This window comes from Leptonychotes weddellii, chromosome 6 (assembly GCF_054177405.1).
Source record: "Leptonychotes weddellii isolate Sample4059 chromosome 6, ASM5417740v2, whole genome shotgun sequence".
Lineage (NCBI taxonomy): Eukaryota > Metazoa > Chordata > Mammalia > Carnivora > Phocidae > Leptonychotes > Leptonychotes weddellii.
The window spans coordinates 99462296-99477943 of NC_138374.1; the positions used below are offsets into that span (position 1 = coordinate 99462296).

Below are 15648 nucleotides of genomic sequence, written 5' to 3' on the forward strand. Positions count from 1 at the left end.
GCAGGCTTCCCGCGGAGCAGGGAGCCCGATGCGGGGCTCGATCCCAGGACCCTGGGATCATGACCTGAGCCGAAGGCAGACGCTTAACGACTGAGCCACCCAGGTGCCCCTGTAACTTAGATTCTTAAAAATAACATTTCCTTCCCCTAAATACCAATGTATTTATTTTTTCCTATTTGGCAAATATTGATTTGCGGCTTCCAAGGTTTATAATAGAATGAAAATCAACCCACACCATTCTCAAGACTTAAAATCAACACACATCTTATTGCATTTCTCTTTTTGGATCTCTGTTCAGAATAACTAGGTAACAGCTTCTTAATGCTATACCTTGGTGAGCAAATGGTATTTTGTAGAGTGTAATAATAGGATCCAGTCAGGAAATGGGAACTACTCTCAGACCTATGAACAAAAGGACCTTAGTACAGAGAATTAGTTATGTAAGTGATGAAGGCCCTGAGAAGCCTCACAGGGACAGGGTGACAGCCCAGGTATTAGCAGGGGCAATGAGATGAGGAGTTCTTTTTTTTTTTCAGGGGAAAGCACGAACGCAGTCCCCCACTACCACAAATTATGCAGTCGAGTTTCCCACATTTGGGGAAATCGCAGGGGTCAGCACATCCGGAGTGCAATGGATAAGCCTCGCCCTGGATGAGGAGTTCTTATCAGAGCCTAGAGGGCCTAGAGGGCAGGGCCATGCAGCAAGGGGACAGAACGATAGTGAGAAGTGCCCAATGGATGCTAGGATCCCAGGGAGAGGGACACCCAGTAGGAGCTACAGCCACAGAGAAGGCACAGTGACTGATGGAGATACCACCTGAAGCAGAGGGAGAAACAGGAAAATGGCTTGACTTCTCCCTTTCTGCTACCTTCCAATCTTTTGCCCGTGCCTCCCATTTGTATGAACCTAACGGGATCAGTTAGCAAGGGAGCCTGGGAAACGCAATCCCTATGAAAAGCAGGGGAACAGAGAAAAATGGATATGAGAACAGCACATGTTTCTTAGCTCTTATTTTCAGGAAAACAAATCAGTAGTGACTTTATGAAACAATAATAATGCCTCATGGAATTTTAAAATATATGTAGAATTAAATTACATAATGATAGTAGCACATAGGCAGTAAGAGGAAATCGAAATCAAGTGTTCTAAGGTCCTTCCATTACCTGGGAAGAAGTAAAAGTCATGAATTGTATTAGAAACCCTAAAAGATCAACAGTTACTCAACATCACTAATCATTACGGAAATGCAAATCAAAATCACCATTCATACCCATTAGGATGCCTATTACAAAACAAAACAAAACCAGAAAATAGTAAGTGTTGGTGAGGATGTGGAGAAGTTGGAAACCTGTGCATTGTTGGTAGGAATGTAAAATGGTGCAGCTGCTTTGGAAACAGTATGGAGTTTCTTTAAAAAGTTAAAAATAGAATTACCATATGATCCAGCAATTCTGGGAATATATCTCACATAATTGAAAGGAGACTTGAAAATATATTTGTATGCCCATAATCACAGCAGCATTATTCACAATGGCCACAGAAGATACACAATAGAAGAAAAGAAGAAACAGGTAGAAGAAAAGATAGAAGAAACCCAAGTGTTCCTGAACAGTTGAATGAATAAATAAAATGTAAAAGAAAAAACCCAAGTGTCCATCAACAGATGAATGAATAAACAAAATGTGATAGATGCATACAATGAAATTATTCAGCCAAAAAAAAGGAAGGAAATTCAGACACATGCTACAACGTGGGTGAACTTTGGATATAGTAAATGAAATAAGCCAGACACAAAAGGACAAATTACTGTATGCTTCCACTTATAGGAGCTGCCTAGAGTAGTCTTATTCATCGATAAGAAAGTAGAAAGGTGGTTTCTAGAGTCTGAGGGGAGGGAGGAACGGAGGGTTATTGTTTAATGGGCACAGAGTTTCAGTTTGGGAAGATGAAAAAAGTTCTGGAGATGGATGGTGCCAATGACTGAACAGTAGTGTGAATGTACTTAATGCCAGTGAACTGAACACTTAAAAATGGTTCAAATGGTCAATTTTATGTTCTGTATATTGTACTACAACTTAAAAAATGAAGAAAGTATATACACTCCCAACTTATTTTATGAGGCCAGCAAACTTTGACATCCAAACTGAAGGCATATAAAGAAAGAAAGAAAACATCACAGATGTCTCTGATGAGCTGTATACAAACTCCTAAACAAAATATTAGAAAACAAATCCAGTGTTAATTAAAAAGAATAGTACATTATAACTAAGGTGGAGTTATTCCAAGAAAGCAAGAATGGTTTAACACTTGAAAATGAACAAAATATAGGAGAAAGCCAAATACTCATCACAACAGATGTAAAAGAAAAACATGTGGTGCAATTCGATACCTACTCATGATTTTAATATTCATCACAACTCTTGTGCCTTACTTAGGATAGAGTAAATTAGTACAACTACAATGTAAAACTGTTTTGTAATGTGTACTAAGGTTAAACATATGCATACCCTATGACCTAGCAAACCCCCTCCTAGATATATATCCAACATAAATAAATACATGTATACAGGAAAAGACAACTGAAAGAATATTTATAGGCGTGCCTGGGTGGCTCAGTCGGTTAAGCGTCTGCCTTCGGCTCAGGTCATGATCTCAGGGTCCTGGGATGGAGCGCTGCATCAGGCTCCCTGCTCAGCGGGGAATCTGCTTGTCCCTCTCCCTCTGTACTCTCTCTCTCTCTCTCTCAAGTAAATAAATAAATCTTTAGGGGAAAAAAAAAGAATATTTATAGCACCATTATTCTTATTAGCCCTAATCTGTAAACAATCCAGATGTCCACAAGGATTATAATAAATTGTGGTTTAGTCATGCAATAGAATACTATATAGCAATTAAATGAACCAACTACTTCTATGTGCAGCAACATGGATGAAACAAATGTACCATTGACTAAAAGAAGCCAGAAAGAAAGCTTACTGTTTAATTCTACTCACATAAAATTTTAAGACAGACTTAGTCTATGGCTTTAGAAGGCAAGATAGTGATTCCTTTTAGGAGAAAGAAGGCATTAACAACTGGGGGAAGGGAAGACACTTAGTGGATTCTAGGGTCCTGTTAATATTCTTCTTCTGGATGGTGTTACGTGATGTGTTCACTTTGTAATAGTTCATTTATACATATTCATGCACAATGCAATACAAAATTATTAGTAGAAACTTATTCAGGTGAAAAACATACTGAAAATATTTTCTTTTTTTTTTTTTAAAGGTTTTATTTATTTGACAGAGAGAGACACAGCGAGAGAGGGAACACAAGCAGGGGGAGTGGGAGAGGGAGAATCAGGCTTCCCATGGAGCAGGGAGCCTGATGTGGGGCTCGATCCCAGGACCCTGGGATCATGACCCGAGCCGAAGGCAGATGCTTAACGACTGAGCCACCCAGGCACCCCACTGAAAATATTTTCTAAAACAATAGTAAAGGTTGTGTTAGGGCACTGACTTTGTGGGTGACTTACTGGCTTTAGTTTTTCAAATTTTCTATACTATGGTTATTAGTTTATAATATACTAGCTTGTCACAAAACCACCTCTATCATTTAAAAAATTATGCTTATAAAAGTGATTTACTTTTTCAAATACAGATCAGATCTGAGATATTTGTGAGACAACTTTTAAAAGAACCACTAACGGAAGCCATAAGTTCTATTAATTTAGAAATCTTTCCAAACAGAATATCTCTGTTGCTCCTAATTATGGCTTTGCATATTCTTCATTAAGTAGTACTTATGGATTTTAGATAAAAAGTAGGTACCTCATCCAGGTGATTTACTCATCATACGTTCACTTCATACAAAAGCTGAACCAATTTCTGATCGGAGCTTGGATGAAAATTAAATCTATGCATAAACACATCAGGTACAAAAGGGCAAGTCCCTGTCTTGTCTAGTGTGAATCTTCTGTTGGTTTTTAGTTGTAACACGAATATTCCAGTTTGTTCCAAAACAAATCCTGCTCAAAGAAAGCATGTGGTTTATTCTCCTCTGAACACTGAAAGTGATAATGAGCTCTTATGGATGATTTAATAAAGTATAGCATTTTATGGCGTTTGCCCCTTCTCAGTCTAATTCCTTTCTCTTCTAATAATGTTTTGACTTTGCTTTAAAAAACAAAGCCTTCTTTTACTTGCCCAACTGCCTATCAAGATTTTGTTTGATGCTATAGTAATTCACACTAAGAAGCATGGGTAAAGAGACAAACAGATCAATAAAATAGAAGAGAACAATTGAAAACAGATTAATGATTATTTGGGAACTTGTATGTGATGGGAAAAGCTATGTTAAACTAGTGGGAAAATGATGAACTATTCAGTAAATTATCTTGGGACAACTGGATAATTCACATTTTTAAAAAAGCTATTAAGGAGCGCCTGGGTGGCTCAGTCAGGTAAGCGTCTGCCTTCAGCTCAAGTCATGATCCCAGAGTCCTGGGATCGAGCCCGTGTCAGGCTCCCTGCTCAGTGGGGAGCCTGCTTCTCCCTCTGCCCCTCCCTCTGCTCATTCTCTCTCTCTTTCTCAAATAAATAAATAAAATCTTTTAAAAATTTTTAAAATTTAAAAAGCTATTAGATCTATACTTTAATTTTAAAATTTATTTATCTATTTCAGAGAGATTGAGAGTGTGAGCAGGAGGAGGAGCCAAAGGAGATAGAGAGAAAGAATCCTCAAGCTGACTCCCCACTGAGCACAATGCCTGACTTGGGGCTCAATCCCAGGACCTCTAGATCATGACCTGAGCCGAAATCAAGAGTTGGCCGCTCAACTGACTAAGCCACCCAGGTGCCCCTAGATCTGTACTTTAAATCTTACACAAAAATCGTTCCGGATGGATTAAGTATTTAATGAAAGGTAAAGCCTTAAAACTTTTAGAAGAAAATATAGGAAAAATCTTTATGACCTTGGAAGGGGAAGTATTCTTAAATAAGATAAAAACCATAAATCATAAAGGAAAATGTTAATAAATTTGACTACATAAAATATATACATGACAAAAGACACCCCAAAGTTAAAATACAAGTGACAGCCTCAGAGAAGATATTTGCAACATATACAACCAATGAAAGTTTAGTATTCAGAATACTTGAAAACAAGCCACCCACTAGAAAATTAGGCAAAATATATGAACAACCAAATCACAAAAAAAGAAACTAAATGGCCAATAATAAAGATGATCAACCTCACTCTTAATTAGGGAAATGCAAGTTAAAGTGATAAAACCAACATTCTCCAGCTGGATGGGCCAAGGAAGCTTTCACTTAACTCTCTGTTTTTGGTATACTCCCACCCTCCCATGGGCATTGTGTCCCCAAGTCCAGAATTCTGTCATTGTTTTGCTCCATTATTTTTTTGTACTCATGGATTTATGTCTTTAAAATTCATACAAGTATGTATGTACAGTATACACTTTTCTATCACTCTAATTTGGGAGAAAGCAACTTTGAAAGTGCATTCAATCAGATATTTTAACTAAATGCTTCTTTTGTCTATTTAACTAACCCAAATTAGCTTTTTTTTTTTTTTTTTTAAGATTTTATTTATTTATGGGCGCCTGGGTGGCTCAGTCTGTTAAGCAACTGCCTTCGGCTCAGGTCATGATCCTGGAGTCCCTGGATCGAGTCCCGCATCAGGCTCCCTGCTCGGCGGGGAGTCTGCTTCTCCCTCTGATCCTCCCCCCTCTCATGTGCTCTCTCTCATTCTGTCTCAAATAAATAAATAAAATCTTTAAAAAAAAAAAAAGATTGTATTTATTTATTTGAGAGAGAGAGAGAGCACATGTGGGCCTAAAGGGGCAGAGGCAGAGGGAGAAGCAGACTCCCTGCAGAGCAGGGAGCCTGATGTGGGGCTCGATCCCAAGACCATGGGATCATGACCTGGGCCGAAGGCAGACGCTTAACTGACTGAGTCACCCAGGTGCCGCAAATTAGCTCTTTTTTTAAAATTAATTTTTATCTCCAAACCAAAGTCATTTTAAATGTAAAATTCATTTCACTATAACCACAATCACCTTATCACATATAAAAATACTTAGAAATTGCCTAACATCCTAAGTATCTATCAGCATTCAAATTTCCAATTGTCCCATACATTTCTTAGAAATGTTTAATAGTTTGTTTGAATCAGAATCCAAATAATGTCCACATATTGGGATTGGTTATCTTTAAAGCTCCTTAAATCAGTAGGTTCCTCTTTCATCTCTCAGTTTCCTTTACCAGTTTACAGTTGTTCTTATTGTTGTTGTTGAAAAAAAATCAAGTTGTTTGTCTTTGGGAATTTTCCACAGTATTCATCTTGCAGATTACATCCCTGCAGTGTGATTTAAGATAGTCCTGTGTCTTCTGCATTTCCTACAAATTGGTAGTTGGATCTAGAGGCTTGATCAGATTCAGGTTTGATTTCTTTTTGCACATAATGTCTGATTTTCTTTCTGTGATGTTAGGAATTGATGAACGATGTCTAAGTCTATTCATTGACTACAAATTGCAAAATGGTTATATTTTCTCTTCTTCTTCATTTATTATCTGGAATACTATAAAGAGAAACTGTCCTTGTTTGCCATTTAGATAACCAATAGTAATAATAGTTTATATAAGAAAAGTAGGTAAGCATATTTGATGTGTTTTTCAATTTACTGCATTTTTTATCCTTATGGGTGCTCAAACTTTCCCATCTTTTCAATGGGAGCCTCTTCAGCTTGGCTTCTTTTTTTTTTTTTAAGATTTATTTATTTATTTCAGAATGTACATGAGAGGGGGGAGGGTCAGAGGGAGAAGCAGACTCCCCGCTGAGCAGGGAGCCCGATGTGGGACTTGATCCCGGGACTCCAGGATCATGACCTGAGCCAAAGGCAGTCGCTTAACCAACTGAGCCACCCAGGTGCCCTTCAGCTTGGCTTCTGAGTTCTTTAGACACAACCCTAGCAATCCCAAGATCTTCCTTGTAGTCTAAGACAAATTTTCAAGCTTGTCCTGTATATTCCCTTGTTCCATACCTGAAATCAACCCTTTTCCCAAAGAGTCCTTATTCTTTTCAGTAGGAAATAGCATTTGGAGACCAGAGTACTGAGTAGCAGTACTCACTGCTACTGGGTTGGTTAATGCATTTAGGCCTATTCAGTGGACAGAGCTAGGTAGCTATTTTTAATGAAATATTTTATATACACCAAAATGTATACAATACATAAACAGTTTAATCTTTGAGCATTCCCATATGTACCAGCTAACGGCCCTTCTGAATTTTGTGTTTGTCATTCCCTTGCTTATGCATCATTAAACAGTGTATTTCTAATCTTTATATAAATGGAATCATACCTTTTTTCTATGCCTTTTTCCCCATCAACATTAAGTTCACATGATTTACCCCCGTTGAAGAATTCACTTTCATTACTCTATACTACTCCATTCCATGAATACAGCACAATTTATTTACCTATTCTCCTAAGGATGCAGATTTGGGTCATTTCCAGTTATTTGCCCCAGTAAACAAAGCAGTTATGACCATCTTGTATAGGAGTCTCTTGGTGTACTCATGCAAGAGTTTGTTTCCAATAACCGAGGGGTGGAATTTCTGGGTTATAGGGTTTAATCTAGCTTGTGTCCCTTCAGTTACACTCAAATACCCTTGTCAAGATTGCCAAAGGCCTTCACAGTGCCAGATGGGTAATTTTCCGTTCTCATTATGCTTGGTTCTTTAATAGTACTTCACACAGCTTTTCCATCCTTGAAACACTCTGCCTGGTGGTTCTTAGGATAGTGCACTCTGCTGCCATTGCTCATATTTCAAGGTAGGTCCTTCTTGATCTCTTTTGCTAGGTCCTCCTAACCCCTCTATCCCATTTCTCAGCATGGGAACTCCTTGGACGTCCTTCCTGAGCCCTTCCTTTTCTGCTCAATATCCATACGTTGTCTAGGTGAACCCATCTATTTCTGTGACTTCAAATACCATTTATTTGTCTTAAACCCCAATTTTATTGATCCTCAGCTTGCTTCTCTGAACTCTAGTTGTATATTACCTACTTAGATGACTCAGAGTCATCTCAAACTTAATATGTTTAGAGTGGAATTTTTTATTTTCCGCCATAAATCTTAGTACTACCATTCTTTCAGTTACCAAAACCAGAAGCCTGGGATTGATTCTTGATGCCTCCCTTTCCTTCATCCTCACCCATCCAACCTATCACTATGTCCTGTCAGTTCTACCTCTAAAATATATCCTGAATCTGAACACATTGCTCCACCCATCTCTATCAGACTGAGCTACTATTATCTTTCACCTGGCCTTCTGCGATAAGATCATGACTGATCCTCACACTTCCATTTCGTAATCCTTCAGTTTATTCTTCCTACAATAGCTAAAATGATTTTTTTATTATTATTAATAATGCTCCCCCTTCCTTAAAGACTTGCAATGATTTTCCAAACTCTTTACCCTGGCCTACAAGGACCTTTATCTGTATTTTTGCAAAAATCCATTAGTTGGTCAGGAAATCAATTCAGTAGGTAATGATCAGCATTTTAAAATAAAATTACAGAACATAATAGAACATATCGTAGACATTACACATTATAAGAGTCGGTCTTGTTTTGTGCATTTGCTTTGTTTAAGTACTGAATGAGATATAAAATGTGTTTCCCACAGTGAGCCACTGTCAAAAAATTTTGAGAAATGTTTTCCTGAAGGATCTGTATCCACCTATCTCTCTAATCTCATTTCATGCCACCCACCCTGGTCCTGATGCTTCCCTCATCTGAGCCTTCTGTCAGTTTTTTTCTAACACGCCAAGCCCTTTGCCTTGCAGGCCCTTTGCACTTGCAATGCGTCTGCCAGCATTGTTCTTCCTACCAAATTTCTCATGAACGGCTTCTTTTCATCTTTTGGGTCTCAAGTTTAAAGTCCACACCTCAGAAAGCACTTCCCTGATCACCCTATTGAATTAGTTTCCCTCTGTTATTTTCTTCTCAGTACCCTATTTCTTTCAAAACACTAATCACAACTTGCAAAAATATATTTTAAAAAGATATTTACAGTCAGTCTCCACCACTAGCATCTAAGGTCCACGGGAACAGGAGCTTTGTCAATCTTTTCTCTCTTGTACCCCAGCATCTTGCAAACTCAACCTCATTTTAGTTATAAAAAACTTGAAAGTTATGAAATAGGCCCATGTTACATCCTCAGATTTGCCGAAGTGAATAATTTATTATTATTTGTAAAATAGTTATCAGCCTTGACAATAGATGTCAGAAAGAGTTCTATGCACAGTGTAGTAATAGAGGCGAATTTCCTTAACAAATTCCTATCTGACTCCATCTGTCTTGTTATCCTGCTTCCTTAGCAGAGGATATTTGGTGGTGGCTTCTGAAATGCCATTAAAACCTTGTTTAAAATTCCATCAAACTTTTTAGATTGACCACACAGCACTGATCAAAAGTTCAGTCTTGAGGAAATGAGGCAATCCTTTTTTCTTGGCTTGGAGTTACCTGAATAGCCACCAAGAGTCTCTTTGGTTGGTTTGGTAGGCTCAGCTCTATGAATGAATAGCTCCTTTACCAACAAACAATAGCATACAGCTGGGCCACTAACTCGTTGAGAGGTGTTAATCTCCTTGCAGGTAATTATTTCCAGAAATCTAGCAACTACTAGAATGTTTGGATTCCTACTGTGTCCTGGAAATTTAAAAAACCAACGTGGGGTGCCTGGGTGGCTCAGTTGTTAAGCGTCTGCCTTCGGCTCAGGTCATGATCCCAGAGTCCTGGGATCGAGCCCCGCATCGGGCTGCCCGCTCAGCGGGAGCCTGCTTCTCCCTCTCCCACTCCCCCTGCTTGTGTTGTCTCTCTCTGCCAAATAAATAAATAAAATCTTAAAAATAAAATAAAACAGAAAAAAATAAAAAACCAACATAAAATCCTTTTTTAAAACTTTTTAAAGATTTTGTAGTTTTCTGCAAACTTTTAAATTTCAAAAATCATAGTTCCACATTGAAATCATAAAGTTATAAATATTTTTCTTGAAATTATCATGAATTTATAGTTTAGAATCCAAGAGACTGATTTCCTTTATCATTGTAATTCACATTCAATCTTTTTTTTTTTTTTAATATTTATTTATTTGACAGAGAGAGACACAGTGAGAGAGGGAACACAAGCAGGGGGAGTGGGAGAGGGAGAAGCGGGCTTCCCGCAGAGCAGGGAGCCCGATGCGGGGCTCGATCCCAGGACCCTGGGATCATGACCCGAGCTGAAGGCAGACGCTTAGCGACTGAGCCACCCAGGTGCCCCCACATTCAATTCTTAAACATAGGGAACGGATACATTGACCAAATGTGTAGTTTACCATTAACACTTTCACCTCTTCACCTGAAGTGATATGTAAAACCTACAGTCACTACTGCGACCTGCAAATGTTTACTTCAAGAAGTTAAACATCAGACCTTGAGTAGGGGTTAATCAACAGTCTATTTCTAATAGCTTGCTGACAAAGGCAAACTTATACTCTGTGTTTCTAAAAACTACCAGTTAGTTAGTAACGTCACAGTGAAAACAACAAGCATGCTTTGCCTTGATGTCCTGAGAAGCCACGGAGCCCTTAAAAACCAAAAGTAAACTTCAGAATGAGAAAAATAACTTTTAAACTTAATCTTCCTCCAAAATTTCCAGTTGCAAGTAAAGTAAACTGGGGCTCTTCCCCACACCTTGTGAATTGGAACATTTTGTGCTGAGTAAATTGAGCTTGGTAACACACCACGCTGAATTTAGCTCATATTTGAAAAATACCACAACCATGCTCCATTGTTTGATCATATTTACTTTCTGGCTAGAAACAACTTCCAAGGAGTATTTATTCTCTCAATCTCTTTTAGGCCCTGGATTTTTGCTAACAGTGGTACAACTGTGTATGGTGGGACTGAGGTTGAGTTCTGAATGCTGAAAAGGCATAACTGGATTTTTCTTTTTTTAAGATTTTATTTATTTATTTGAGAGAGAGAGAATGAGAGAGAGCACATGAGAGGGGGGAGGGTCAGAGGGAGAAGCAGACTCCCCGCCGAGCAGGGAGCCCGATGCGGGACTTGATCCAGGGACTCCAGGATCATGACCTGAGCCGAAGGCAGTCGCTTAACCAACTGAGCCACCCAGGCGCCCATGACTGGATTTTTCTTAAAAATACCATTTGAGGGGCACCTGGGCGGTTCAGTCAGTTAAGTGATGGACTCTTGGTTTCAGCTCAGGTCATGATCTCGGGGTTGTGGGATCGAGCCTCGTGCTGGGCTCCACACTTCAGCGCAGTCTGCTTGAGATTCTCTCCCTCTGCTCCTCCCCACACGCCGCCTCCCCCAGCTCACGCATACTCTCTAAATAACTAACTAACTAACTAACTAACTAAATATATAAATAAATAAAATATTTTAAAAAGATACCATTTGGAAATACAATCCATGTCTTACTGTCTTGAATTTATTCCAGTCCAATTTTACACGAGATTTCTAGACAAAATGATTTAATATTTAAGACCTCCTGAGACTCAGATTTAAAAAAAAAGACAACAGAAAAACTCAGCAGTTTGTCATTTCTGATCTAATCTTCTTATCATGTAGATACCAAACTCATAAGGGATGAGATTCTTCATTCCTTTGCTATATCATCAGTTCTCAAAGGCCTGAACTGCATCAGGCTCCTCAGTCAGCCTTCAGTTTCTCTTTTGCTGATAAGCAAGATTCACCTGTTGAGCTATCCTAGCTTCCAGCACTGAGAGACAGCCTTAGCTCTCTCATGAAGTATGCACAGGGTCAGGTGTGTGGGAAGGAGGCATAGAGCTTCCATGCTGTCTGGTCCTGCCATTCTCCCCTCATATATTTCCAAGTATTCACCAACCCAGAAGCTCTCCAAACCCCATCCTTCTGGGTTTTTATGGAGGCACCATTACACAGGCACTATTGATTAAATCGGTGGCCACCAGTGATTGAATTCAATCTCCAGCCCCTCTTCCCTCCTCAGGATGGGCCCGGGGGGTGGGGGGGGCAGGCACTGAAAACTCCAGCCCTGTAATTGCTCTGACCAGCCTCATCCTTAGGGTCTTTCCAAAAGTCATCTCATTAACATAACAAAGGACATCTTTTTTTTTTTTCACTCTCTTCACTGGACAAAAACCAACTATACATTTCTTATTATAAATCATATCACAGGATGGCCCACAGAATCAGGGGGACAACCCGAGAAAACAGATGTGAATTGAAGCTACACTTCCAGGAGCAACAGTGAAAACCCTAGTGAAGGAATGGTCTGATGAGGAACCTGCTGGCCTTGCTCTCCCCACCTTGGACGGCTCACCATGGTCCTTCTGCCAGGAACTGACTTGACAGTGTCCATACTCTGGCCAGCACCACAGCTAACTCCCAGGTGAGAAACCAACCTTAGGATCACAGCTGTCTCCTCTACTTCCACCCTTATCTGCAAAATGGATTGCTTCCACTGAGTCTGTTTCCTTGTACAACTTCGGAGATAAAATCTCGCATACCTATGGGCTAGCTGCAAAGGATCCCAAGGAATTGAATTTTCTGGGTTTCTGTCTTGGGGAAGCAGGACTCCTAGGTCTAGAGATTTCCCTGATGTAGCAAAAGTGATCAGAAAATGCTGGGCAGACTAAAAATAAGAAATATCCATTTCAACAGCTTCCAATGTCAATGGTTTTACTCATGTTCAGACAAATTCTCTTAATCTAGTACTTATGATGTCAGACCTCTAGAATTTCCCATGCAATGTGTGACTTACCAAAGTCTTTGATTTCTCCAAAAGAATATAATAATTAAGAATAATGGTGATCATGTATACACACACATATGCACACACACATATCTCTTAGTGGTTAAGAGCCTGACTCCCGAACCAGACTTTCTAGATTTGAATCCCTGTCTGCTACTTATTAGCTGTGTGACCTTGGGTAATTTATTGTAACATGTCAGTATTGTCACCTGTAAACTGTGGATAATAACGGTAACCTACCCCATAGCAGTGTTATGTGTTTTAAATGAGTTGATATACGCAGAGCTTTTAAAACGATGCTTGAGGGCGCATGGGTGGCTCAATCGGTTAAGCGTCTGCCTTTGGCTCAGGTCATGATCCCAGCATCCTGGGTTCGAGCCCGCATTGGCTCCATGCTCAGCGGGGAGCCTGCTTCTCCCTCTCCCTCTGCCTGCCTGCCTATTTCCCTACTTGTGATCTCTCTCTCTGTCAAATAAATAAATAAAATCTTTAAAACCGTGCTTGAATGAATAAAGGTGAGCTATTATTATGGGTAGTAGTACATAAATACTACAAGAAAATGGGAATGCACTGAATCCATGAGCTATACAATATGGGCAAAGAGCATAGATGGAGGCTCAAAGGTGAAAGAGGCATGGTCCTTGCATTCTGAGCAGGTAACCAAGCATGGAAGATAAGCACATAAATAACTGTGATACAAGACAGCCAGCAGTAAGTGTACAAGATCAGTACACACAAAACACTATGAGAATATTAAGGACAGTGAAATTCTTTCCTGCCGGAAGAACTTTGTGAGGCACTTGGGGTATGTCAGTTTGGAGCTATGCCTTAAAAAAAAAAAGTATAAATTTGATGGGCAGATACTATGGGGAGGGAGAGGATGAGGGAATTCCAAGCAGAAATGGAGCCGCTTAAACAAAAGCCCAAAGGTAAGAAATGGTATGAAAGGTATGGGATAAACAAAGTTTAGCCAGAGACAAGGCAAGAAAAGAAGTCTAGACCAATTTGTGGAGTGTGTTCAGCTCTCGGCTGGGGAGATGCACTTGATTATGAATGCAATGGAACTTCCAGTTGTCTTATACAAAGGAAGGGTGTGTGTCCCAAGCCCTCCCAAATCATTCTACCTCAAACCATTCCATTTTTTTGTAGTCCATTAGTTACCCTCTGATTCTAAGTTCTTTAGAAAGGCATTAACTTTTCACAGCTACAGGATAAAATGAATTACATTTCTAAGTCAAATTGGAACCTGCTTTGAACTAGCCTTGCTGGAGTTTTCCAATTCTCCATTTCTATATTCTTCCGTGGGCTGCCTGAAGGAGGTTTTTTAACTCTAACCAGGCAAAGGCCAGTTAGCAGTATTCCGGTATTCAGGGACTCAAGTTTCTTTTTTTAAAATTTAATTTAATTTAATTTAATTTAATTTAACTTAATTTAATTTAATTTATTTGACAGAGAGAGACACAGTCTCCCCACAGAGAGAGGCAACACAAGCAGGGTGAGTGGGAGAGGGAGAAGCAGGCTCCCCGCGGGGCCGGGAGCCTGATGCGGGGCTGGATCCCAGGACCCCAGGATCTCGACCCGCGCCGAAGGCAGACGCTCAATGACTGAGGCACCCAGGCGCCCTGGGACTCAAGTTTCTTGGCATTCATGAGGCAAAGACATGGCTGCTCTTCTCATTTACCTCTCCACTAGCACGTTTCTTTCCTCTTATTCTCTCTGAGATCAAAGAGAAGGGCACGGAGAAATCCTCTTTAAGTCAAACAGTTCCTTATCTGAAATGTAGCTCATTTCCCCTTTCCTTAATGTTTGATATGTTCCCTCCAGCAACAAATCCACAGCAGAAAGATGGATGAGTGACTCCCTGGAACAGTGTTTGCTCCCTCAGCCCCCATTTGGCGGGAGCCCCAGGTCAGCCAAGTGCTCTGGTACCTCTTCCCCAGCAGTGAGTCCTGGCTTGGTGAGCCTTCCAAACCTCCAACTGGTAAGTTGACGAATTGTGTTCACCAGTAAAACATACTTACAGCTTCGACTTTTAAATATATATTAAAAAGTCTGAGTGAAGAAGTATTCCAAAATCAATAGAATTTGGAATTGCTAGTGATAGGGAACAAACATACTAGTGTAAAAACTTTGGTGTGACTCTGCATCAGTTCATGCTCCATAAATTTGGTTCTCTGACTCAAAACCAGAATAGGAAACTCACTTGTTCTACTGAATATCTGTTTCCTTCATTAATATATGCAATATGAACTATCTATTATTGGTTGTTTTTCAAAAAGCCTTGGGATTTATTGACCAATATAATTGAAGAGTCCAGAAATGGTTCCAAGCTTCAGGAATAGTTGGATTGAGGCTCTGGCTCTCCTTTCTGTTTCTTGTTTTTCTGGCTTTGCACCCAGTCTGGCTTCCTTCATGATTGCAAGAAGGCTTTTAGCAGTAGGACGACTTGTTGGAAAGTGATCTTGTGATTTCACTGTAGGTTTAATACATTGTTTTACTTTCCTTCAAAATCTAGCAGGTGCTGCATTATTAGACAAAGATAGGAGTCTTTTACAAATGGTTCTCTGAAGCATCAAAGTGCTGAAGCCCAAACTTCTGGTGTTGGACAATGACGAAGGGTTAAGTCACCATGGGTGCCATGGATATCCTCCTTGTCTGAGCCCATGTGGTCTCTTCAAATTAGATAGCTCTGCTGATCACATGTCAGGGATCATCCAAGCCTTTGCTTATTTGGACGCCCTGCCACTCAGGACTAACCCTTCTTACATTATTACCACATGGCCACTTTTCTTCAGAGTCCTTCCATTATAGGTTCCTTTTAAGGAATTGGAAAAATAAGGCAAT

At 39.8% G+C, this 15648-nt stretch overlaps 1 protein-coding gene and 1 pseudogene across 1 annotated transcript in view; one reads left to right on the forward strand and one right to left on the reverse strand.

Moving 5' to 3' along the window:
• Positions 1 to 533: 533 nt before the first annotated feature.
• LOC115939357 (U1 spliceosomal RNA) lies at positions 534 to 683 on the reverse strand (annotated as a pseudogene).
• A 4003-nt stretch (positions 684 to 4686) lies between these two features.
• The window catches only part of SHCBP1L (SHC binding and spindle associated 1 like), a 62364-nt gene continuing 51402 nt past the window's right edge, over positions 4687 to 15648 (forward strand). Inside the window, exons 1-3 of the mRNA XM_081824758.1 lie at positions 4687 to 4834; positions 12228 to 12441; positions 14629 to 14785. Of these exons, the coding sequence (XP_081680884.1) occupies positions 12374 to 12441; positions 14629 to 14785 (225 nt within the window). The 5' untranslated portion in view covers positions 4687 to 4834; positions 12228 to 12373. The remainder of the gene's footprint in view (positions 4835 to 12227; positions 12442 to 14628; positions 14786 to 15648) is intronic.